This window comes from Diadema antillarum, unplaced genomic scaffold (assembly GCF_040938485.1).
Source record: "Diadema antillarum isolate AM-2024a unplaced genomic scaffold, OU_Dant_1.0 seq00001046_RagTag, whole genome shotgun sequence".
Taxonomy (NCBI): Eukaryota; Metazoa; Echinodermata; class Echinoidea; order Diadematoida; family Diadematidae; genus Diadema; species Diadema antillarum.
The window spans coordinates 537,483-564,352 of NW_027271877.1; the positions used below are offsets into that span (position 1 = coordinate 537,483).

The 26,870-nt window shown below is 42.8% G+C and overlaps 1 protein-coding gene across 1 annotated transcript in view; it reads right to left on the reverse strand.

The window, feature by feature from the left end:
- Positions 1 to 1,347: 1,347 nt before the first annotated feature.
- The window catches only part of LOC139743092 (uncharacterized), a 75,991-nt gene continuing 50,468 nt past the window's right edge, over positions 1,348 to 26,870 (reverse strand). Inside the window, exons 10-17 of the mRNA XM_071653600.1 lie at positions 25,041 to 25,120; positions 23,857 to 24,119; positions 23,116 to 23,259; positions 22,131 to 22,221; positions 15,179 to 15,289; positions 12,697 to 14,586; positions 12,003 to 12,205; positions 1,348 to 1,528 (exon numbers count right to left, since the gene is read on the reverse strand). Coding sequence (XP_071509701.1) covers positions 1,348 to 1,528; positions 12,003 to 12,205; positions 12,697 to 14,586; positions 15,179 to 15,289; positions 22,131 to 22,221; positions 23,116 to 23,259; positions 23,857 to 24,119; positions 25,041 to 25,120 — 2,963 coding nt within the window. The remainder of the gene's footprint in view (positions 1,529 to 12,002; positions 12,206 to 12,696; positions 14,587 to 15,178; positions 15,290 to 22,130; positions 22,222 to 23,115; positions 23,260 to 23,856; positions 24,120 to 25,040; positions 25,121 to 26,870) is intronic.

Here is a 26,870-nt window from a genome sequence, read left to right on the forward strand (position 1 = left end):
AAACGCACACAAATAACACTGGCTTTGTCATCTGTAGTTCCAACATGGTGAGACCTCAAGGGAAAGACTAGTACTGATCAACTTCCTAACTCACATTAACAGTATCTTTAAATAATCAAATTCACTGAACCCCATTCTGTGATCGACTAAAATTATCTTTTTTTTTTTCCCTTCAAAATTCACACTCTGCTGACTATACCTCCATTCTGCCCTAACATGGAATCTGAGAGGTATGCATACCCAGAAAGGATTGTAGCAAAATGGAATCACGCAGATTAATCTGATAGAGGTTTCCTACGGGAAGGAGTACAAAAGCAAGTGGGCCCCAAAGACTAGACATTTAACCTGATGTGAGAAGCATTTTTCTTTCTTTTTTTTTTAACAACCTTTGGCCAATTGTAAATTTCTGTAATATCTGATATAGGGTACTAGAACCGAACTGGACAATCAATCTCAGGTCAAAACAACGGGTACTGAGGTGATGAGGCAAGTTGTGCTAGCATCACACTAACAAAAATGATATCATGACATCAGCACTTGTTTGTCTACTTTATGTCAGAAAAGCAAAGAACGGTCAGCTCAGATGAGATGTTACAGTCTGTGACTGTTTATTCTTCGTGTGTTCTTGGAGTGCTGATTGGCACAGAAAACCCCCATGGCAAAGTACACATTTTTAAAAGTCCCTGGCACAGGTAGGGTTAAAGAGGAAAGTTGAGCCGATGCAGGAGATTGTAATTGATGCTCTTTTATATCAAATGATTTTGGTTGTTTTGAAGAGGACCATCTCTATCATCAGTAACTCCACAGGAGCATCTTTAAATTGGCAACGATACAAGTACGTAGCGCCAAGTAGCTTGTGAGTTGGACCAGGTCTGCCACGTGCAACAACCTGAGTGGGCTTGCCATATGGTAGCAGCTGTGTCTACCAACTGGCAGACTGGTCAAAGACAAGTGGTGAGTGTGTTGAACAGTTGGTGGCTTTGTCGCAGCCACGCTGGCTGGCCCCTTAGAAAGCTGTGCAGATGACAATCAAATCACTTGGAATCTTGTGAGTATGATTGCTGATATAGCTCCCTCTCTCTAATCTCTTCCTTCTCTGTACGGCTACTTTTCACTAGATCCACTTTAATCTATCAACTATCGCCATGACGACGGCTCTCGACTGGCGATGCTGACACTCCCAGACTCTACATTTCACTGTCAGTGTCCCCTAAAGATTTCAGCAATGAGTTGTCATTGTCTTGTCTCGACGTCGAGGGTGTCACCCATCGTCGATGTCGTCGTCGATGCCAATGCCGATTCCGTGGGGGAACTTTGCCCCACTCTGGCCCCGCCCCTGCCCCCTCTTCAGTGCTGGTTGGCTACGTAGCGCTGCTTGAGGACCTGCAGCGCTGTCATCAGTCTCTGGTTGGCCTGGTCAAGGGACCGGATGCGGATCTCCTGGGCGTCGATGATCTTCTCCTTGGCCTTGATCACGCCCCGCATCTCCTCCTGCTCGGCCCGCAGCTCCTCCTCCACGCACATCAACCTGTAGAGGGCGGCAGACAAGTGAAAGGGGATAGAAGTAAAGGCCAGGGTAAAGGCGAAAAATGAACGAGAGAGAAAGAAAGAGAGAAGAAAGAGGATGAAGTAAGACACAGAGTGATAGAATAGGGATAAGCAGATGGGATTAAGAGGGGAAAAGAGATGAGGAAAAAATATATATTAACATCATTTCATCACATCAATAGGTTCTCTGGCTGTACAGTATTTCAAAGTAACCATCTGCCACATTGAAATGAGTTTAACAATGCTTATCAACCGGCAAGGCATGAGCCCTTTTCAAGATGTTAAGAGGCTCATGAAATCTAAGGAAAACACATGAAACAGAAGGACAAATATGAACTCATTTTATCTTAATTGATCAGAAGACTCCAAAAATGCATAATATAACTGAAAATCCTTTCTACATTAGCAGTTACAAATTCTGACATGTTTGTAGGAATATCTTGATAATTTTTTTTTGAAATCAGTATTCTTATTATATCACTATCATTTTGTATTAAGTACATGACAAAGCACACAGTGAACGGGAGGGCTATAAATCCAGAACACATGATTTTTTTTTAAAATGCCACACAGCAACTCTAGCCTCCATTCACTATATTACTCTACACAAATCACTGAGAGTCACCACGAGGTGGCACCACGTCAAGAGGATGCAATAAATCTACGACTGGCTAAAAAAAAGGAGACAGCATAACCGTGTATACAGATATCACGCTCAAAGCCATGCAGTCCTACGTAATGACGTGCTCGTGTGGAAGCTTCAAATGAAGTTAGTCAAATGTGCGTTCAGAATCTCTCGGCGCAAGCTCATCATGACGAGTCATGATGAAGAATTGATTTGAACTTTGTGATACAATTTTACACTATGATTCATAAGCTGGATAATTCGTATCTCAATCTCTACATAGAAATCATACGATGCACTGTGTAAAACTCACAGCACCATAGTAAATACTGTAAGACTTTTCTTTTTAAACTTTTGATGTGAACAGTCACTGAATGTGACTGATATAGCTTGTTGCTATGGAAATTTATATGAATATGATAGACATGAATACATTTGCCGAATATCATCTCTTTTTGCTCGTTCTGTTCCATCTCGTAATTGCGAGATCTGACGTGCCTGCCCGAGAGATACACAGATGCACAAATTTGACTGACCCAAAACGATCATCGCAGCGGTCTTATAGTCCGACACATGAAGAAAAAGCGATGGGGGAGCTGTTACAAAATGAGCTAGTTTTCCACACTTAAAAGCCATGCAAACAGACACACTGTTACAGTCCATGCTCAACTAGCAATCAGATGTAATGGACACACTTTGAAATATAACTTGCATCACTCCAATCATTGTCTTTAATGATTTCAAAGAAAATTTTAGCAAGAGAAATTATCAATACATCCTGCCCAGAATGTATGAAAAGTTGCTGTAAACTTCTATCATTTCGGAGTCAAAAGGGGCCTGAGCTTCCCTTGAGAATTAATTTTACTCCACTGGCTCGCTACTATTGGATAAAGCAATTTTCAGCAGCATGTTCTTTTTTTCTTTTTTTTTAATTCTACCTTCTATTATTTCAATACTAATTTCTACAATTGCACAAGTAGACTATTGTTTAAAAGTTATATTAACCTCCGGCTTTGTGGCTACAATTTTGCTGCACACATATCAACAAGACTATATTTTCAAATGAACTGAAATAAAACTGACCCAATCATTAAATCTTCTACCGTCAACAAGCAAACACTAGTATGTGGTCATACACTTGTATATGAAGCCAAACCGTCCTTTTTAGGAAGATGAGAATTTGTGCAGGAAAATAATCCAAACATTGAGTTTAACCCCTTGTGGTGGAGAACACCTCTCGGAGAACCATCAATATATTCATTGAAGTAATTTCCTTCACTTCTGATGGCCAATAAAACAGGAATTTTACGAGGACTTTGAAAGAAATGGCCAGCAGGTGTTTTTAAAGATGATTGAATAGAATTTTATGATGCTTTCTTGGAGCTTCCTCTGAATCTAAAAGAGGGGATGATTCTCCCGCTCTCTTTTTCTGTATGAAATATCACTTCTTGCCAGAACTGTATCGTCTGATATTTGAATTCTTAACAGTCCCTAAGGTGGTGGATCACACTCCCTTCCCCTATGGGTTTCAGGTATTAGAGCCACGTGATCTCTTGCGTTGGTACAAAATGGCTTATCATTTCTTTCTGTAGGTGTCGATGACGTCGATTTTAAAAAAATACAGCTGCCACAGTTCACACTTTTGCATTTTAAAAAGGAGAAGGCCCGCAAAGGGGAAAAAACAAACAAACCCCAAAACACACTGCAATTCTACAGTTTGAACTGATGGAAGGAAGATGTGGCATATAAAGTGTAGGTATGTAGTGATTAGACATAATGACTGCTCATGAGGCTATGATTTTGATATGTTCAAACATCACCAATAAAACCCCTGAAGAAGGCACTCATTTTATACTGCGAACGAATTCCATTCTACATCTGCATGGTCATAAATTATAGCACCCGTGATGTTCAAAACATTTGCAATTTGTTGTTGTTGTCTCTTTAGTATTAGTCATTTTCACGATCGAACACTGTACATGACTTTCAGGCAAATCTTTTTCCGCATGAATACCCCAAACATGTCAAAAATTTTAAAATGTCTATTTACAGTGAGCAAAGGAAAAGGAAATCTTGGCAAGCATATATTAATGAAGGTTAAGTGGGAAGTGAGAAATGCTCCAACAGAAAATCAATGGCTGATGCCGAGATGGCAAAATATGCGCTGCCCTCATGGGGACAGCGCACAGTATATTCACACCATGACTTGGTGGGTGAGGTTAACCACACCTGATTGACAGATGTTGACAATGCATGTCAAAAATGATAAATTTGAGGGTGAGAGAGCTTTGATATATATCTCAGAAATGAAGCTCAAATCAAAATAACCATTTAAAGATATTAATGTACGGCAGGTTTTCACTGGCATGACCAAATGAATGCAAACAAAACAGACTTGGATGCTGATATTCATCATTATTTGTGATTTGAGATAGAAACTCACGAGGAATATTTTCACACTCAAACCAAAAGGCACCAAATCAAATATCAGCATGAAAATGTGATAGGAGATACCATTTTATTCTACATTTCCTAACTTTACTTCTTGCTGCAGAAACAATTTTCAAAGGCATAATTACACATAAATAGTTGTTACTGTCAAAAAAGATAATCAAAGGAACGAAATCAGCATAATAAGATAATATGCAGTGACAACATAATATGGAAAATAGGAATAAAGTGCCCTTTAAAATTGATTTCAAATGTACTAAGAAGCTTTCTGCAATAAGAATATGCACCTATTTTGCAAAACAGGAGCAAAAAGTGTTACAAATTAAACTTTGAAATATTCTAACTTCAATGTGCTTTGCGGTAAAAGTGTGCACAGAATCATTTCTTTGACGTCTAACTTTCAGCTTGTTGAACACTCTTGTTGTCCTACGTCAACTCTTTCTACTTCTTGTCTATTATCTATACTTCCAATTTGACACATCAAAGACAAAAGATGCAAAAGACCATTTGAAAAATCTAGATTATTTCCTGGGGTTAACATGCACTAGGAATGCAGTGATGATATGAGGCACACTTGAAGCAGAAAATGGGAGACAAAGTAGATGTTAGCTGGATGACCACTGCTCACATGGGCTACGTTTAAAGAGGCTGCACAGGTTAGTGGGTGAAGGTGGCTATGCAGAAGCTACAAAAAACACACTGACACATACACATACACACATATCCGACAACTCAAACCACATCCCCCACAACACCCCATGCCCCCATTACACACCCCTCCCACACCCCTCTCTCGCCCCTCCAATTCCCCTCATGCAAGCAAGGGGGGCATGCCAAACAAAGCGTGGGTGGAAGGAATGGAGAAACACAGATGGCCCTTACAGCGTGACGACACTGTCCGACTAGCAACGCCTCGCCCGAGAACGTTGCGCTGAACGTGCAGCGGCGGGGGAAGACGACGGGATGGGAGGATAGAATGAATGAGTGAACGAGAGAGGACAGGTTGATATGAGAACGGACTGGGCGATGCGGTCAAGCTTTTCACCATCAGCACAAGCCCAAAGAAATTAATGAATCTACATTTGCAATGTCAGAACAAGCAAGCAAAGCGAGTTTCATTGCTGGAAGACAAAACAGAAAAAGCTGAAAACACAGTGAGTGAGAGCTAGAGTTTAGAAAATGAATGGAAGAGGATCAATATGAGATGGAAAGGAAAGACTGAAGGACATAAATGGCTTGGAAGGAGCAGCAAAAACTTGGGAAGCGGAGGGCAGGAGGAGGAAGTTGTCACGGGGACATGTCATTTCACTGATCCAGAAATGGTTTGGAGTAGCACCAGCTGGACAGAGAACAGGATATTTTGCAATTCTTCTTTTTTGATTCCTTAAAAAAAAAAAATAAATCAGTTTACTGGTACTTGTTGTTCAACAATAACTGACAGAATAGCTCTAAAACCCACTACGTACTTGCTCTGGGTTTATACAGCATATCAATGGTCAAGAAACTGAGAAGTTTCATGTTGGGAGGTTAAGGATTAGACTGTCACAGCAAATAAAGTTTGACATCATGCAAACTCACTTGGCAATGCACTAAAGTTGCAATTTTATAAGATGGGGTTATAATCCGGGGGTGGGGGGGGGGGGGGGGGGGGATGGGTAGAATATAAAGAGGGATACGACAATTCAATCAAGAGTTGAACAATAAATTTAATAAATGAGAAATAAAGTTTCGAGACAAATTTTGTCAGTGTTATTGTATCTACTCCTCTCAGAATTTGATTTAGAGGTAAAACAGTTCTGCTGGGATCACAACATTATGAGAACCACAAGATTCTTATATTTTTCTCAAACTAAGTTTTCTCTACAAGGTGACATCACATTACATATCCAGTCTAAGTGCAGTTTCATTTTCAACTGAGGCATATCTCATCTCCTTTTACAGAGAATATGATGAGATGAACACAATTTTGGAAATGGAAGGGACGATTATGTCGTTGAACTCTGCTACCAAGAACATTGAATTAGAGGCCTGAATTTGGAATGAATATTTCAGTATTTTATTTTATGTACAAAAAAAAAAAGAGAGAGAAAAGAAATAGAGAGCATGCACATTTTTAATTAAGGACCTTTCAAACCTGACCTGAATTAGACAAATTTCTGGGGCTGTACTGAACTCAAGATGGATTAGTTTGGATGCAAGACTCGATGCTACCCACAAAGCACTAGGAGGACAAGATCACATGGCTCAATTTTTTTCTTTAAAAAAAAAATCATAGAACCAAATGGCCATGGACATCATATGCAATATTGAGATGACATAATACATGGCAGTCCGTAGGGTGTTAGATAGATTTATACAGGGAGATATATATAGATACATTATGTGTATATAGGGCATGTATGATAAATATGCTGGCATGTGATTGTGACAGCGCCCCCATTCAAGATGCAATCGCGTTACCAACCAGTTCTCCCCATGTGCACCATCATAACCCTCATTCTCTGCGCATCCGATACCACCCCTGTGGGACGAGTGAATGATACAAACACAGCAGCGAAATGAAATAACAAAAAAAAAAAATCATAAGAGAAAGCCAAGATGATAAAAATAATAAACAAATACACAACAACAACAACAACAACAATGATCCAAGAGTCTTCCAGAAGCGATGAGGAAGAGGGGGCGGGGGTCAGAGGCAAGAATGCAAGTTTTGGCAGAAAAATGAAATGCAACATGGGAAAGGTTATGTAAGAGCAGATAAAATCAAAATAAAAATAAGACAGATATCACAGATTTAAATTCATTTTTTTTATTTGCTTGGTAAGGGGTGGAAGAAGCATGACTACAAGCTTTTGCTGACAGTACGGTCATTCCATTTTCCTCTACAAACAAGAGGAAAAAGTACAAGGAAGGTACAATTTCCTCCTGAATTGGGGGGGGGGGGGGGGGGGGGGGAGAATACCAGTATGCACGGAAAGCTTCGCCCTTAAAAGGAGGTGTGATGGAGGCACTGTAATACCTTAACTGGTTGATTGAGGGAAGCAAAAATGTCCGGCAGAAAGTTTGAAGAGTCAATAAAGACAAAATTTGACGAGACAGTGAAGGAATGGTTATGAAATGGATTACCAGAATAAGGGAAGAAAAACGTTTTCATTAGTGGAGACAAGGGGAGTTGAACCAAACAAGTATATCAGTGAAGTATAATGCAGTGAGATGTACATTCGCTGCTCATTGAAATGATAGTAATGTTACCATATCATCACGAACCCTAATAAAACTACCGCAATACCAATATATGATATGATATTTTGGAACAATTTGAACATGAAAAAAAATATATAAGCAAAGTAGATGTCAAAATGTTGCAGCAAAATCTTTAAAATTACTTTGCATCAATAAAATCCAGGAGCTGGGTTAAACCAAACTTTTTGTGTGGTGCAGAAAATAAAAAAAAGGTTATGTTATTATGACCTTTAACTCATATGTAATAACAGAAGAAAAATATCCCCATGGAGGGCTAGTTCATGCATCATTGGTGTGGAATACTATAACACTTATTCATAACCACTCACTGACCAACTGATAAAGGTGAGGATTTTTGCCACGCCCTTGTAATGTCTTTGATGCATGTGCACTAGGGTGTACTTTACTGGTCTAGCAAAGTATCATACAATTTGCAACCACTCAGATGTGATAAAAACAAAAACAAAAAAAGGGGAAAAATATTGTCAAGGCGTTGGAGAAAATTCTTTTCTCTCTCCAAGTCTCCTCAATACCATGATAAGGTATTCACAACTAAAAGAGGAAAGGCTCTCGAAATCATGGCACACTCTAAAAACGTTGAACTCAAAAATTCTCTGCAAAATGAAAAGGGGGTGGGGAAAAAAAGAGTTCATTCAGCGAAAAACAGAAATCAAAAAGGTGCATGAGAAACAAACAAAAAATGTGAGACTGATGGTCTTGAGGTGTTGAGAGAAAGCTTGTGAGAAGAGGAAATGAGCAGAGGTGATGAGGAGAATAGCCACGCCCTTTGGAAGAGGTACCCCCTTCCCCTATTTGGGGTGAAACCTGGGACACTTTGTGACCAGTTCTTTCCCCGAAAATTGGGTATGCCCTCTAAACTAGCTCCAGATTCCTTTGCTCTGGGTTTCAATTGTGCCAGGATGCAGTAAGATTAACATCCTACCCTACCCATCCACCCTCTAAATGTTGCCCGGCTTCACATTTTCCATCTCTCCACATTTTTCTTGGAGAGGGTAAGATTTAGCACTGCTGTTCCCATCGCCTTCTTTGAAGGTACATCGGGGGATGTATTTCATCGCTACAGCCCATACTAATCCTACATGTGGGCAATGATGTTCCAAACACAGGCAACCCAGAAGCAGCTGAAATTATCTTAAATATCTGGCCTCTACATACTTTTTTTTTTTTTTTCACAATTGCAGTAGAAAGCTCCTTGGGTACACATTAGCAACGACATCAGACTAAATAAAAAATGATTTGGTGAATTAAGGGATGTTGCTTCGATAAGACTGATCATGATATCAGTAAGAGCAGGTTCTGATAGATTAAGATAAGAGATATATAAGCTACAATGATATTAGCAAACTCACAATTAAAGTTGAGAAAGAAAACTCACTGAATGATGTTTAGCCATTAAGAGATTACTTGGTGAGAGAATTAAATGAAACAAATAATATGCTGCAGATGGCTTAAGTAGCATTAACAGGCCTTTAGCGCTGAGTTTTTTGTTTTTCCAAACAATATGTGGTTTAAGTAAACAAAAGCATCTATGAACCAATGAACTCAACTGAAAGTCATCAAATATAATATTGCATGGATAATCAGAAACTTAAATGTGAGGGCAGTGTGACATAAGTTTTCTTCATACACATACATCATGAAAGAGAGCTGAATAAAAGAAATAACAATGAGAGTGAATAGTGAAAAAACAAAAGAGATAAAGAGAAAGTGAGAGAGGAATCTTGATGCATACATACCAAAAAAAGGGAGGCAATATTTCTAGCTGACGATTAGCTATTAATCAGGGAAAGAAGAATAAAAAAATAAGAATGCGACAACGGGAGGCAGAATGGAAGGGGGGGAAGAGACAAGATGAATGCAGTCACCGCCCAGGTAACAAGAAATGCGAGTGATGCCCTAACAGTGCTACACGGGACGATGACGGACGTCTGGAGGCGAAATTGTCCTTCGATGCCACCGCAAGAAATTTTTTTTTTTTTTTTTTTTTTTTCGTGTAGTTGCCCTGGGGCAGTGTACAGTTCCCCTCCCTCTTCATGCTCTTTCTTGGTTTGGGAGCGAAGCCGGTTTTCTCGACTGCAGGGAATTTTTGCGTGCATTGATCCGTACTAAAAAGAACACGCCCACAAACTCCCAACCCATCCAATCCACTAAAAAAAAAAAAGAATCTTGCGGACAGACTTCTGCCGAGGTCCTTACAGCTGAACATGGCAGCACTTAAAGTACCAGTTCAAAATGGAAAGAAAACTCCGTTGCTCCATGCATTTGTGATAAAGCAGGATTTTCCCCCTTCACAATTTATTCGGCCTCTAGCAATTGACCTAGCAATATTGAGAATAATTAAAGTGAGAATCAAATTAGTACAAACTTTGCAAACTCACCATTCCTTCAATTCCTTTCCCATCCTACACTGTATTCAAAAAGTCTGTCTAAAAAGCCTCAAATCTCTTTCCTTCTGGGCCAGACATATTCCAGTTTCATGACTGAACCCATGTGGAAGCCCCAAGGGACTCTTTTACAGTAACCAACGCTATTTGTTGCATATTACTAACCTGTCTCTAAAAATCTACAGAAGGCAGCTAAACCTGCGGGCATCTTTCGACCAATACAACCACCAGACGTCCATCACCGTCTCGTAAACATGAAGATTTTTTTGGGGGGGAGTTAGTAATAGCTGTCTCTGTCATCCAAATTTCAGCAAAGTCCGATTTATCTGAGTCACATGACTTCATCACATTAAATTTTTAAGATCTCCCAGCTAGCTGGTGATACACAGATATCATTATTTTATTTTATTTTTTTAATTTTCCTGTTGTCAAATTGGACACAAGACCATGGGTGACATCCCTGGGGAGGCTGGTAGCAGGGGTTGCTATGGCAACACTACTTTGAATAGATGTCTTGCTCTGTCTCCTGCATTTCATTCCACTACCTCGATTGAAATGAACAACGGCATGCAACATTGATAATTGAAAATATACGGGTACATAAAAAAAAAAGAACAACAAGATAACACAAGATACGTTGTATATCATACTTTCATCTTACACCATGATTGCTACAAAATTCGATGCTAAAAAAACGATTCTACCACGAAATGGCAGGTTAACATAGGAATATTACTATCTCCTCATACACAAAGCCACTGAGTCACAGTAAATTGTTTGTTTGCTTTTTCATTTCACATCAATCATTATTCCTCCTCATATTGTCACAGAAATTGTGATAGGGAAAGAGTATGTGAGATTATTTCAATGACATACAGTTTAGTTGAAAGGAAAATAATTCATTTTCTTTTGTGGTGACTGGCAAAATAGGACAACAGGAACTTTTACTGACACATCAAGATAAGGTATACAATACAAACTCTACAGATATATCGGTAGCACGGGGTAGGAATTGCTTATTGTCAAATGTCCCAACATTAACACTTCTGTGTACTAATCACAACATCAGTGCATTGTGCAGAATAATAAACTGGAAAAAAAAGTGGATGAAGAATGGGCTCTCCGCCTGCTTAGTTTAGATATCTACCACAAAATTAGTATGCAATAGGGATACGCTTAGTAACCAGTATTATAGGAGTTAACCCACATAGACAAAAGAGATCACCAGAAACCACGGTTAAACTTGGGCAGGGCAGAAGGCAAGAAAACCAGGACTAGAACAGTTATTGACATCAGTTAAAGACAAGGAAAATATTGCTTTAGAGTCTGGTTTAGCGTAAAAAGGGGTGGTAGTGTATTAAAACATGGCAGACTGTGAGATAATATTAAGACGTTATCTCCGCCGTTTCGCTTGCAAGAGGAATATGCACTTTGCTTTGCTTCAGTAGCATCAGCACAGGTCAGTGCCCTAAAGGTTTACTGATTATTACAAGGGGAAAGTGGGCGATTGTAATCGTACGTATCCTTCGTCTTCAGGCAATCTCATTCTACACCTCACAGAAAGGGTGTTCTCGAGCATGCCGATATACTCTGTGCGTGGTGACATACTCAAACATACCTCAACGACTTCTAGTGCACACATAACCGGTGGACCTTAACCAACTGCAACCCCTCCCGCCCCATCCCATCTGACCCCAATGTGACCCCTGACCCCTGATACGACCCCTCACCTGTGGATGACGTCCCTGATCTGCTGGTCCTTCTCCTCCTTCTGCACCTTGAGCTCCACCTCCGTCTTCTCCACCTTGAGGCGCATCTCGGCGAGGGCGGCCTCCGCCTCGGCCTCCTCCTCGTCCAGCTTGCGCTTGGTCTCCGCCAGCTGGGACGCCATCCGGTCCAGCTCCTCCTTCAGGGTGGAGATCTCCGCCTCGTACTACCGGAAGGAGGAGGGGGGAGGGATGATATGCGTGTGATTGTGTATTGGGAGGAGGGGGAGAAGGATGGAGAAGAAATCAAAGGATAATGTTGCACATGTGGATATCATAATGAATAAGAATAACTCAATGATGCAACAACATAACTACAATATTACTACAAGTGCTAACACTAACAACAACAATCACAACCACTACAACTGCTACAACTGCAACCATAACTACTTCTTCTACTACTTCACCTACTACAACTGGTACGACTACTACTACAATTGCTACTATTATTATTTCCTTCACTACTGTTTCTACTACTACCACCATTGCTGCTGCTGCTGCTGCTACTACTACTACTCCTACTGCCACCATAATTAACTTAGGAAAAAATGCTCAGTATTAGCACTGCCTTTCCAGGGTTACAATGTCTCTTCAGCAACAAATTCAGGCGTTCTGAAAGAAGAAGAAAAAAGCCTCCATGTGTTTGAGAGCTTACCTCTACCTGCGTGCCGAAATCAGTCTGGGCGTCCTTGTCTCTGGGCGAGTCGGCCGTCCGCTTGGTCCAGATTGGCAGCTGACTCAGCTGGTCCACTGGCTGGATGCGGTGCACCACCTGGCTGGACTGGACGCGGTGGTGGTGGCGCGGAACCTGCTGGATGATTGCCTCCGTGGTGACGGTGCCGGCGGCAGAGTGGTCCGGGGCGGACTCCGGCACCTGCTTGGGCTTGGAGGAGAACTGAGTGATGATGTTGCGCCGCTGCAGCTGGCCCATTGGGGGGCTGTGCTGGTGCGACTGGCCCTTGCTGTTGTTGGCTGTCCGGTTGTTGTTGGCTGGGAAGGCGGTTTCTAGTACTGAGGGTCTGACAACGGCTGTGGACGAGTGGGTGACGAGGGACTCCGGCGACTTCTTGACGGGATGCGTCGGGGTTATCCGGATGTGTGCCATCTTGCTCTTGTTTGTGCTCGATTTGTGATCGTCCGGCGTGGTCAGCATCATTTCCACATGTGACATGTTGGCATCTTTCACCACGTTCTGTCCACTGCTGCCCATAGGGAGGGTAGGGGCCGATTCAAGTCCGTAGCTCTCGGAGAGCGCTTGCTTGGGGTTGGGCATGCTGAGCGAAAATTCCGGCAGCCCTGTTTGGCCCCCGCTGCTTATCTGGAACGTGGCTTCGGACGTTTGTGTCCACTGATTATTGCTATTGGCATCCGGCAAGAGGGTTGAGAACAGTGGTTGTTGCAGGGCAGCAGATGGTATCCTTCGCTGTACACTATCCACAGTTCCCACGGCCGTGCTACCAATTGGTAAAGTCGGTGTGAAGTGGATGGAACTGCTGCTCTGGCTGTCCGGTTTTGGAGTCTCTGTAGTCTGGAAGAGATCCCCGATCATCTCTTTAGTTGATCGGGCCGATGCCTTTGGGAGCGTGTGCACCATGTGGCCCTTGTGGCCGGGCGGAGCCGGCCTGTCTGGCACGGTGTCATAGTCATAAGTCTGACCTCGTGGCCCCTTCTCTCTCCTGTTCCGCGGAGGCGACGCCACGCTACTCGACGAACTGTGCGACACGTCCCCGTCGAGATTCGACGCGTCAGAGTCCGCCCCGTTGCTGGGAGTACTGTTAATGGAGCTCATGCTGTCTGTCCCAGCATCCCTCTGCCGCAGACTCCGCGAGAACTGGAAGGCGGGGTTGGAGAAAGACAGCGGCTGCGTGACCTTCTGCCCGCTGTCGCCGTTCTTTGGTTTGCTTGTATTGCTAGTACTGATGGATGTACCCGGTTTGCTGCACACCGTGTCCACGTGTATCGTGTACACTTTCTTCTTCTCCTTGCCCTCCACGCTCCTCTCCGACCCCGCCCTGTTTCTCTTGCAAGGACTCTCCTCGAGGGTCACCAGGGTGTCCTTACCACTGCTGCCCACGGGATCCTGGCCAAAGTGGCCCATTCCCACGTTGACCTGGATCTCGGACTTGCTGACAACCGAGTGACTCGGCTCCACGGTGATGTCTGCATTATTCCTGGTGTTCATGGTATCCCCGTCCAGCTGCCTGACCTGCACCGACGGGTCGTTGTCCTGCTGTATGAAGTCCACCAGGCTGTTGATCGTGGAGGACTTCGTGATGGTCTTGTCCATGGCGACGGCGTAGAGCGGCAGCATCTCCACATCGCTGGTGCTGGAGCCCTCGCCCTCCTCAAATATCTTGCTCAAGTTCTTTTTGGCCTGGGAGGCGGCTGTCGAGGTCGTCGACGAGTTGCTGGGCGTTGCCGAGCCTATCGTGTTGCTGATGTGGACCTCCCCGGACTGGTAAGGGATGAGCTTTTCTGGCTCGTTGAGCTTCTCCGTGATCTTGGCCAAGATGGTTGGCAGACGGTCCAACTTCTCCTTCGTAGTCTGCGCACAAAACCATAGTACAAGCAAAAAAAAAAAATGAAACAAAACCAAGAATCCACATTTGGTGTCATTATTGTTACAGAGTAGCATCAGCAAAGCGTATCCCTAACCCTGAAAGACGCAGGAGTCTGGAGTGGGAAAGCTGGCCTGGCTCACATGCATTTGAGAATCCCCGAAACCAACTGTGTACATCTTTACCACTGATCTCTATGTTAAGTACACACACAGCTGAAGAATTGATCGGTCCCGATGATCATATGCTTTGATAGACATATCGGCTAATGGGCACTATTTGTGGTTTTCAAATGCATCCAACATCACTATCACTTCTTTTCACCTCCAAAGGGATAATCCACATTATTTCAGAGCCATTATTGTTATCATTAATATCATCATCGAATTGATTAAATTCTCCCGTGAAGTTGTTTTCATTGCAACTGATTGCCCTACACCAACATTGATGTAGGGCAAGTTGTCAATCAGTTGCAATCGTCATCATCATCATCATCATCACCCAATTCCTTCTCAATGTTGTCCCCATTCCCCACATCTCCCAAGGATGTGTCACGAGATGTCCCCAAACTCTACCAACCTTGTCAAACTTCTCCATGGCCTCTGAGAGCAGAGAGTGAGTGAGGGCCAGCTCTCGGCCAAGGTCGATGTACCCGCTGAACTTGACTGCATGGCTCTTGTCCGATCCACTCTGCACGCCACACAGGAGAACAAATGATGAATCACACTTTACCCACATATTCTTCCCTGACAAATATTACATCAAGTTTTGAAATCCCAGAAAGAGCAACAACACAGAGCTCTCTTTGGGAAATATTGCCTCTATCAAATTTTCACACTCATAAAGATTATTGGTAGATGAATTAACAAGCCTCAAATAAACCAGGCAAAGGCAGCAAAGAGAAGATGCACTCCGTACATTTCCCTTATATACATTCAGTTCTGTTTTTGCAACAGTGATTGTATCTTTCGGTCACTTTGACATAAATGATGTGTCAGGTAAGTGGACTTTTGTACTGATGATTATCATCTCTGGGGCCTTCTTCACAAGACAAGTAGGCATTTCATGCTAAATCCTGCCACCGCATCTGTTCTGCAAATGTTTTGCAGATTTGCAGCTACGCTAGAACGGAGTGGACAATAAAAATGTTATCCATGCTCAATGCCCCATTTTCTCAAGGAAGAAAGAATCACAACCCCCTAATGGGGTACTATTAACGCGTTCCATACGGGAACCCGGTGGCCAGTGTATTCACTCTATGGGGATTTCAGGATTCAGTATGGAACAGATAACATACATGTATACTGTAGATGGGATTCCAGTAGGCCAAGCCTGTATACGATGTCATCATGATGACTGGGGGAATAGCAAAACTTGTCCAACCACAACAAAGATTGAACGCAGCAAAAACAGGTCCTTTGCTGCGGGACTTGTGTCGTAACAATTAGACAAAACATCCAAGCTCCGCAAATGCAACTATATGACCCACGTTGTACTCGTATAATGCTGTGCTGTGTAGGTACAAGTGGATCAGATGCAAGTTTTTCCTCAGAATTTCACAATGCGGTTCCAATAATCGCTCAGTCCCGCAACAAATGATACAAAGTAGGTTGTAAAGATGTAATGCTGCATAGGTCAGAGCAGAATTGAATTCACTCTGTCAAGGAGTTGTCATGCAGCACAATTCCTTATGAAAAACATGTTAGCAACCAAATCAAAATAAGTCTTCAGATGACAAGCTTTCCATGGTCCAATCACAGCTGGCACAACAATCGAGAATAAAGCTAATGCTATCGTAGCTTCCAAAAGCTTCAAGCTGCCTGTGGGTAGGACTTCCGAAACACTGAGCCAAAATGGCAAAAAACTGACGCCTATGAGGGTCAAGTTGGCACATAACTCTCTCATGTGTCAAAAAGTCCAAAGCAGGCACTTCACTTTTGGGAGAGTGGAGAAAAGGGTTTTCATGTACATTGATCCTGCTCATTAGGCTAACAAATCTCCCAGATCTAGATCTGCCTCACCACATAATCTGCATCCGTAGAGAACACTGAAGTGATAAAATCAGAATCTTTTGCAGAATCCACGGACTAAAGGATCAGCATTCAAAGATGAGAGAAGTCGCTCTAAATCCATCCCCGAATGCTACCAGGATTGCTGCTTCCAAGTACTTCCTCATGCTTTCCCTCTCTCGGTTGTCACTCCGCCAAATGCAAAAAGAACATTCACACAATCTCATGAGGTCAGAAAAGGTCAAGTTACTCTACGAGGCAAGGAGGATTGTCATGCGGGCCTTCAGCAAGACGAGCGAGAAATGCTTGCGAACATTTCTCTCGAGCTCTTCTTCCCTATCCCGCTGAACTTGTAACCAGCTCTCTGCGCAAAGTGACAGATACAGAAGAAATGCCCCTCACAAAAGGTAATGTCAACCCACGTTCCCAAGCACCACATGACGAGGTGACTGTCACTCTGTCCCTGTTCATCATCATTTTATCCCGCTCGCGATTGACTAACTCAGCTCTTCTTCCTTGACCCTCCCTACGATCCTTCTCCCCTTCCCCACCCACCCCTTTGGAATCCAGTCACAATCTACGTGATGAAAGACAAGCCGTGACTCAAGCAATCAATTTTTCCAGCTAGGATGGGCGCCGGTCTCTGGACAGAGTCCAATTTGGAGCGGGTCGCCGCGAGTCGCCGTTTTGTCTTGCTACGCAGAAGACGACAGAAACAACAACAACAAAATCTGACGCAGAGTTCAAAATTGTGAGTGTAAACAAATTAAAGGAGACGTCAAGGGGTATGATCTGCGTTGCCCAATTGCGTAGCCTACCACCTGACTTGCGGCAGCGGTGACGTGACTGCCACAATGCCTGATGAACCTGTCTTGCAGTCTATAGTAGGATTGGAAGGAGGGGGGGGGGGAGGAGATGGTGGACCAAACCACCAGAGAGACATCAGAAAGATTTGGCTATCTGGTGCAATTTTTCATACCACCTACTCAGGACATATTAAGGAAGTGGTGGCTTAGACCAAATATCAATTCTGAGAAGGGTTCATTTTGGAAAAGGCAAACAAACAAAAACAAGTTGTTTTCCTCCATAAGGAAAGGGTGTTGTTGAAGGTTAGTTCATCCCACATAAAACTTGTGTCTAGTCATTGTTTGTTTGTTGTAAAAAATAAGCAAAACCTTGTAACAAAGCAGCACTTATCTGTGCAAAAATATGATATGCTTTAATCCACATTCCTCTAAGATGCATTTGATAAGTGGTGTTGGCCCAATTTCACGAAAATTGAAAAAACAAAGGTTGGTGAAAGAGGGTTTGATAATTTTTCTGTCTGTGTACAAAGTAAGAAGAAGTCAAGGTACGTGAGAGAAAGAAAGAAACAGGGAGAGAGCTGAGGAAGAGTGGGAGGGAGGGAGGGGGGGGGGAAGAAGGGGAAGGGAAAGGGAAAGGGGGGGGAGGGGAGAAAGGGAGGGGGAATGAGAGAGAAAGGGGGGGGGAGGAATCCTGACCAGTGTTGAATCCAGGGCAGCATATATTTGATATTCTGACTACGACAAAACAAAAACAGCTTTAATAGGTCAGGAGGGTGATTCACAAAACAGGCGAACATTCTAAACAGAAGTGCCCCTCATGCCCCCCTGCACGTTTGGAGTGCAAGTTAACACATGCTTTTCCTCCCTGGTGTGAAAAGTTCACAGAAGGAGTGAAAACTTTGATGATATTTGCCAATCCAGGGACAGACATGATCCCGGGGAGGAGAATGGATAAACAAGCAGACACGCCAATATCATCCTGCTCGCAGCACTTGTCGCATCGTCCCGCTCGAGGCGAGAAAACAAAGATGAGGGACATACACACAATGTGTGTAATAACCTGTTTCTGCAAACAGGAAAATGTCTGATGATAATCACAAAGGGTCCAAGGGTGCTTGAATCTCACCTGAGCTTTGACATAAATTTGAGCTCGATGGCAGCCTCCCCGTGGGATCACCGACATCCAGCACCATTATAATGTCATTAACTCTTTTCAAAATGAAAACTACCTCTGCTCAAAATTCGATTAAACTTCAAAATCGCAATGCCAGTTTGCAATCTCTCAAACTTGCCAAGCTATGAAATGTGAATCACCACTGACAATACACACACACAGAGAAACAGCTATGAACAAACAAAAACTTACTGGCACATCCTTTCGAAAAGTACATCTACCTTGCCACTCTGCCAGCTCCAATCGGTCAAAGAGACTCTCCGACACACGTCCACATTAAAACTGGCTCACTGACAGATCGGCTAATCCTGCCCCATCTAACAAAAGCATTCCTCCTGACGCACTGATGATGCCGAGACGCGAACTACTCACCCTCCATTTCAGGGCAGAATCCCCGCCAAATCGACCCGCTTGTCTGTAATTGGCCGGCATGATCCCCGCAGCTTTTTCCTCCAAAGAGCTCTACCTCTGATCGAATCGCAGTGATGTTGCTTTTCAGCCCTTTAAATGAAGCCTGGCACGGAAGGGCACTTCTGGTTTGAAGAAATCGGCCCTCAGTCCTGCATTACTGGCTATGTACAGCTTACTTGTGCAGTCGGAGAAGTTTATTCTCGGCAAAGCAACAACTCTCAAGTGAACACAGCAGAGGGGAGAGGGACATTTTGTGTTGAATAAATGCACCGTTCTTTATTTATATCACCTCGTTTAAAGCTTTATGGATGGCTTGCCAACCACCATGAAGAAAGAAGTAGCAACATGACTGCATCAACTCCCTTGACTCACAGAAACCTTCAGACATTTTTCTTCTTTGACTAATGCTACGTCTCGGGGCGTAATCTAATTAAGATTTCCCCTTTGATTTCCAGAAACCAATAATTCCTGTCTGTAAATCATATTCCCAAGAAAAGCAATGGTGTGTTTGGGGGGGGGGGGGGGGGGGGGGTGGCGACATCACCACTCAGAAATGTCTGCAATCACTGATGTTTCAGCCTATTAAAACAGTAAAGTTGTTGTCTGACATATCCGATCATTATCTGGAGAGTAACAGGAACTGCGGGACTACGGCACGACACGAATCTGATATCCCCTCATCTTCAATGACAAAAGAGGAGCTGTTTTTTCCCCCTCCTTTCTTCTCCTTCATCGCCATCTTAAAGACTCAAAGGAGTTAGATCACATAAAAAGAAAAAAACCATCCAAACGACTCCAGTTAACATTATGCCGACAGATGAGTAGAGTCATATCATGCTCTAGGAAATGAACACACAGTCCGAAACTTTCTCTTTCATCATTTTGCAATCCCTGTTATCCTTGCCTCTTAATTCAGGAAATGTGAAAGGACTTCCCGATAATTTTTTATTGAAAATATTCTGCAAAGCTGTTTGCTTATTTCAATCAACAACAAAAGGCCGACTCGTTTTCTCAAAAAAAAAGGTTGAGCATAAACATCTATGTTTACTGCTGACGTCAGGAACCAGAGGAAGCACTTAAATGATACACTTTTTAAAAAGATATTTCTTTTTATCAATGGCCTTCACACAGGTTAAAAAAAAAATGTTGAAATCATTATTCCATCACATATTATTTTCTTCCTACTGTAATATAATGAAGATATCATTTGACCTTTTTATGTCTTCACTCATATCTTATTATACAGAACTGGACAGAAAGGTCTTTTGCCCCTTATGTATGGTTGTCACATATCCCATTAAGCCCCATGTGACTTCAAATTCAGCCATCAATTTTTTTGTTTTGTTTACGGCTGGGCTGATGACTTCTGTGGATATCTCTCGTCCCTTGGTGAGCTGACAGACAGAATTTTGATGGGTGAATTTCATCACACGTCACAGTCGTAAAAGTAGGTTAAGAACACACACAAAAAAAGGACCTACACAACATCTGCTTCATTTTCACATGACATATTCCAGAGAGAATTGTCAAAACCTCTTTGCTCCCTCCCCTCCCTTCCCCTTCCTTGCCCCTCCCCCTTCACCTCCCCCGCCCTCTTTCCTCCCCTCTTTCCCAAAATGTAGCACAAAAAGCTTTGGTTTCACATCCTCCACCCTCCCCCTTCCCCTCTCCATCCCCACCCCCCCAACACACACACAATGATGCCCGGAATGGTGTGATTCAATGGAGACGTTAGCTTTCTGACGCAGGAGATATAATCTGTCAGGGTGCTGGCGAGGCTCGGAGGACCACCGTGGGAATGAATCACAACTGTCGTCGAATGAGGGCAACCCTGAGAGCCAGGGGTAAAGAGCATTTGCGTGGGGGATCCCTCGTCACGTACGCAACTACATCAGGTGTACAATGTCTGACGACTGGCCACAGATGTGTCATGCAACAGTTACATTGCAAATTTCTTTTTTGATAAGAACCCCCCTCCCCACCAATTTAAAAGGACCAAAAAAAAAAATGCTTCAAAACATTCGAGCATTGCCAAGATATTTACACAAAGAACTTTGGGAATGTTCCATTGGAAAATTTTGGGAGGTAGCCGTGACAGTTTTGTCTGTGTGATAAGATTTTGCGACGAGGCTTGAGATAATGTGCAACACTGGCACTTTGATAGATGTCACACTGTTCACACAGGCATTGGAGTAGACAACGGTCGGATTTACTGCAATACTAGCATCACTCTGAGGGCATCTTTCGTCAGGCAGATAAAAAATTTGCGAAATATATGCTAACAATGAGACCTTGTGACAAGCGGAAGCGTGCTGAAGACTTTGTCATCGACGGAAGAGGGAGACAGAATGTTCGATAGAAACGACCCGACGATGGGATTTGCTGACAGAGACCGCGGCATGAACAATACGGGGAACACTCAATTAGCGATAACAATGTTTGAAGATTCATCGTTAGATTAAAACTGATTTCCCCCAGCTGCCGTTCCACCAAGAAGAGTGAGAGATTTATATGACAAGGAAACTAGATTATGCCCATCCCCCCATCCTCCAAAAAGATAATCCTGAAGAGTTGGATTGAATCAATTTCAGCCAAATTCTGGTCATAATGGCATAATAGATGCACAGGGACATGGTGATGAGTGTTTCAATTCAATATGTACTTTATCACTAGAACTCAGTGCACATCCAGCTTGGTACAGATGCTTAGGCTTGGCTGAAATTCAAACACTTGCTTCCGTTGAATTTCCAAATAGTATACTGCAAAATCAGAAATTTTCGGGTGCATCAAACTTTTGAAAAATTCTGAGAGGAGCCAAGATCCGCCAAAGTATAATGCATGTGAACGCGTTTTTTGTCTACACAATGCATTTGATGCCAAAGGCAACTTGTGAAAGTTTCATGCCGCGAAAAAAAGGCTGATGGCTCCAGCTCCCGAAAGTTTCATTTCACGAATGTTTCTGGTTTTACAGCATCACAGACGCCAGATGCTGGTCGAAGACGATTTCAAAAAGAAAAGAAAAGAAAAGAAAGCAAATCAAAACCAATATACAAACACACACACACATACACACACACACACACACACACACAGACAGACAGACAAACATAAAAACATCTGGCTTATCTCACCGATATCTCCTGTAGAAAGACCTTCATGTTGCCCCACTCTCTTTCCAGGAATTCGTTCATGTTCAGCATGTAACTCTCCTTGGTACCAAATCTGGAGCATTTTTTTTTTTTTTTGGGGGGGGGGGAAAGAGAGAAGTGTGGACATCAATGACCACCATCCTCTGAACATAGAGCAAAGAGCCATAGTTCAGACATTGCTTCAAAAATCGCTTTAATTATTTAAAACCCTTTGAGGACAGTCTGATTTTGCTTTAACATGTATTTCCCATAGACACCTGCCCGAGTATTTGCGGGACTCGTCTTCAACGGGTTAAGAAGCAACGTGATCTACAATACATATTTACAAGAACAGACTGAGAATAGATAACCAAATGTTTCTATCTCATATAAACGGTAACATGGGAGAGAGACTAAAAGTGTTGAAGACAGGAGGATGGAAAGAAAATGGTTTTAAAAAAGGCAGAGAAGAGAAACAGGAAAAAACAGATTTAGCAAGAGATACACAAACACTTTGACTTGGATGGATAACTCTCTAAAATGTGCATATCTGAACACAGGAGGGCGCTGTTACCACACAAGCTCAGGAAATATTGATAATACACAATGCAGGTGCTTCCAAAACTGAGCAGGATGGTATGCTTTATAGCAGCATGCATTACTTTCCATATCAAACTTTATACAATACGACTTTTCACCATTTGTTATAGCAAATTTTGCATCAAATTAGAGAAAGTAGTTGTTCTGAAGTAGATTTGTAATGCTAATGGGCGGTTGGTTGACTGATTGGCAGTTTAGTCGATACGAAATGAAGATATGGGGGACATAACCTACTGGAAAATTCTTTGGCATATTTCATAAAGAGATGTGCAATTACTGGCTCGTTGCAAATTGAATGTAGTTAACATTACACCCCATCAGAAATACCAGCAACTGATTGGTTTTCTTCCAGCTGTTACCATGGCAACTGCAATGTGGCTAAACTCACTTGGTGAAGTTGGCAAGAGCCTGGACTGTCTTGGCGATGAGCGTCAGACACCGCGACGTCTTCTCGTCGGGGTACTCCTGGATCAGCTCAAAGAGACTGGGCGACATGATGGCGGGACACAGGAACCTCAGGAAGATGCAGCCACTGGGAGGAGAGAAAAAAGGATCACCAGTCTATTGGTTCGCCAGAATGTTTAAATCATAGGCAAGATGTAGCCACTGGTAGGAGAGAGAAAGGGTCACCAGTCTATGAATTAGCCAGACTGTTCAAATGATAGCCAAGAAGAATGAAAAAAATACCCATGAAACTTTGTTGCTTTGGAGCAAATTTTGAAGGTGCTATCTACCTACCTTGAGGCAGTCAGTCATCTGCTTGGCAGGCAGACTATGCCAATTTATTCCATTCAAATAAATTTTTCTAAAACTTAAGTCTGTTAGGGTGACTGGCATACACAGACATGTGTGACAGTTGAGCTGACAGTGCCTCTAAAGAGTTGGCTAGTACAAAGTAAAATTCCAAAACATGTTCTGTCATAACTCTTCAAACTTTTGAATGTCTTGTATAAATGTACTGATAGCCTCAGTCTTCAGGTTAATCCATTGTCTCTAGCCATGCATACTGGTTGTGCTATTACATCTTCACATTTGTATGTTTCTGCTGGATCTGGGACAAAAAAAAAATGAATGAATGAATAAGTGGAGAAAAATGAATAAATGACTGAATTTATTTTCTCTCTCTCACCTGATCAGCTTGGTGCAGATCTCCTCGCCGTTGATGCGCTCAGCGAAGAGCTGGCGCAGCCGGTGGAAGATGGCGCGCAGGTCGGACGGGAAGGAGGCGGAGGAGTTGAGGATCTTGCAGCTGGCCATCTCGCACATGACCATGAGGGACGCCTGGTGCTCGGCCAGCGTCCCACCGCCCTGGATCCGCTCCGGGTCCACCTCGCAGTCCTCGTTGGTCATGTAGAGGTACTGGATGAAGTCGCCCAGCGTGTCTTGGAGGTACTGATGGACGAAAAAGAGGAGAGATTGATTGATGCAGAGGCAGCAGGAGAGAGAGATAAGAGAGAGAGAGAAAGACAAGGAAGAGGAGGAGAAGGAGGAGGAAGAGGACAAAGAAGAAAGAGAAGAAGAAAAAGAGGAAGAAGAAGAAGAAGAAGAGGAGGAGGAGGAGAAGGAGGAGGAAGAGGACAAAGGAGAAAAAGAAGAAGAAAAAGAGGATGAAGAAGAGGAAGAGGAGGAGGAGGAGGAGAAGGAGGAGGAAGAGGACAAAGAAGAAAAAGAAGAAGAAAATGAGGAAGAAGAAGAACAAGAGGAGGAGGAGGAGAAGGAGAAGAAGAAGAGCAGAATACGACTTCGGATGTTACACACTATTTTGCACTGCATGCTTGCTTTACATATTCCATGTCAAATATTATTGGTACAACTAAGTGATGTAATTAATCATCATATCTTTAGTGACATCATTAACTATCATCATTACTACATTCATCTTCATCTCAATCATTATCACCATCACCTCATCAGCAGCAACATCATCTTCATCATCATCATCATCATCATCATCATCATCATCATCATCATCACCATCATCATCATCATCATCATCACCATCATCATCATCATCATCATCATCATTATCAACAGCATCCTCCTCCTCCTAATCAGCATCATCATCATCAGCAGCAGCAACGTCAGCATCATCATCTCCATCATTATGACAAGCAACAATCACTCTCTGTCTTTTCAGCCAAAGGAACTATTCACTAATGGGACTACAAAAGTGATCGCATTCTAAAAATGAAAATAGATAGTGCGAGCATCTTTGTTTGGCTGTGATCCACTTGTAGGACTCTGTTACACAAGACCCCCCCCCCCCCAAAAAAAAAAAAAAAAAGAAAAAAAAATGGGGAAAAAATGACTTACCTTTCCACCGATGAGCTTCATGTATGCCTCCATGGACTTGGTTGCCATGGTGTTTGCTCTGAAGACCAGACTCTCATCCTCTGTGGGTGGTGGTAGATAAAAACAAACAAAAGAAATAAATCTTCATGACCCATGAGAACACACTATGGCAAAAGAACTTCCTTGTTCTGAATCCCACAGTACCACGCTGAGGTATAAGAATGTCACCTCTTAAATGGATAAAACAGACTATGGGTACCTAAAGTTATTCTGGTTTTTCTATGTTCTGTTGTCTTGGTGGCTTTCTACTACATAATTGGTCATGACTTGTTCACACAGAGATGTCTTACAGATGTACAATAATTATTTGCAAAGAAATGTCATGAGACAATCAAATCTTTCCTTTCAACACCATCCATGGTAAATGAGCTTACTTGTACAGCTTTATACATTCAAACCTAGCATTAAGGTCTTCTAAGAATTAAAGTTACAATACCCTTCTTCTCATCTTCATGTAACACATTCCAGAGAAACTCACAACACCAAGGCATGGGCATTTCAACCTCTTCCACTGCCTAATAAACACAAGTACAAATGTTAGGACTAATTCCACACTGGCTCCTAGCTCTTACTCTGCTGATGAAGTTTATAACTGAATTCTCCATGCAAACATCTGTCCAGGGGAGACTAGCCGGCTCCCCACACCAGAGCTGTGACATAACTAACGCGACCTTCCATCTCCAATAACGCCACCCAATAAGCAGTCCATGGCCGGCACAAATTGCACTTTATTAGCTCTCCCTGTCATCTGCACAGACACGCTGCTGCTTGTCACTCACACATACATATACACACACATACATACACACAAACACACACACACACACACACACACACGCCTTTCATGTTGCACTAGAAGTTGCATGGAAGTATGTTTGGCTTTCAAACCAGCTGATACAGACAGACAGAAAAGAATGATGCAAGAAGAGGGAAAGGTAGACACACAGATGGACGGACAGACAGACAGACATACAGACATAGGCAGATATACATAAATGATTTAGGGGTGGGGAAATGATGGGAGAGAAAATGGATACAGACATTGATACAAATTGATGTGAAGGAAGACTTCATGTGTTCTTCAAGAAGCTGTAGACATGAGATATTGAAAGAGACAGACAGACACACACGCAGACGGACAGACAAATATGAAAATGGGGAGAGGGAGAGTAAAAGGGGAGAAGCAGAGTGACGTAGGTATCACAGACTGAAATGCCAGGAATGACAATTTGCATTCTGAGAAGGGCACAGAAATGTGAACGTGCTGAATCAAACCAATAAGAGGAAAAACAATAACAAAACACAGCACCGGAACACAAGACAATGTTTCGTGGGGTTATCTGAGGAGGTTGAACTGCAGTAGCAGGAAATTAAAAAAAAAAATCCCTGTCATCAAAATTACATCTCTGTCCACTCTTTGATGCTTGGATGCATTTAACCCACTCATTATCATGATCCCGATATCCCATTGACATTGTATACAAGTATGTTACCCGTGGGATAGAAACATGCAATGCGGGATCAGCCAGGCATATGTACCAGGCACCTTGCTGTCTATCCGAGTCGAAAGACAATTTCCTCTCCACTCACTCTGCAGCCGAGTCTTCCGACACCTCACGGATCACTGAGATGTAAACAAACCAACCTAGGAGACAAACCATACATCCCCCACCGCTCCCCCCCCCCCCCCACAAATGAGACTGTCCCCATAGATTAACCCTCAGACACCCACAACATCTCAAAATACCACTGACATTGTGGTGGTAAACACAGAGTTAAGAGCTGGCGAGA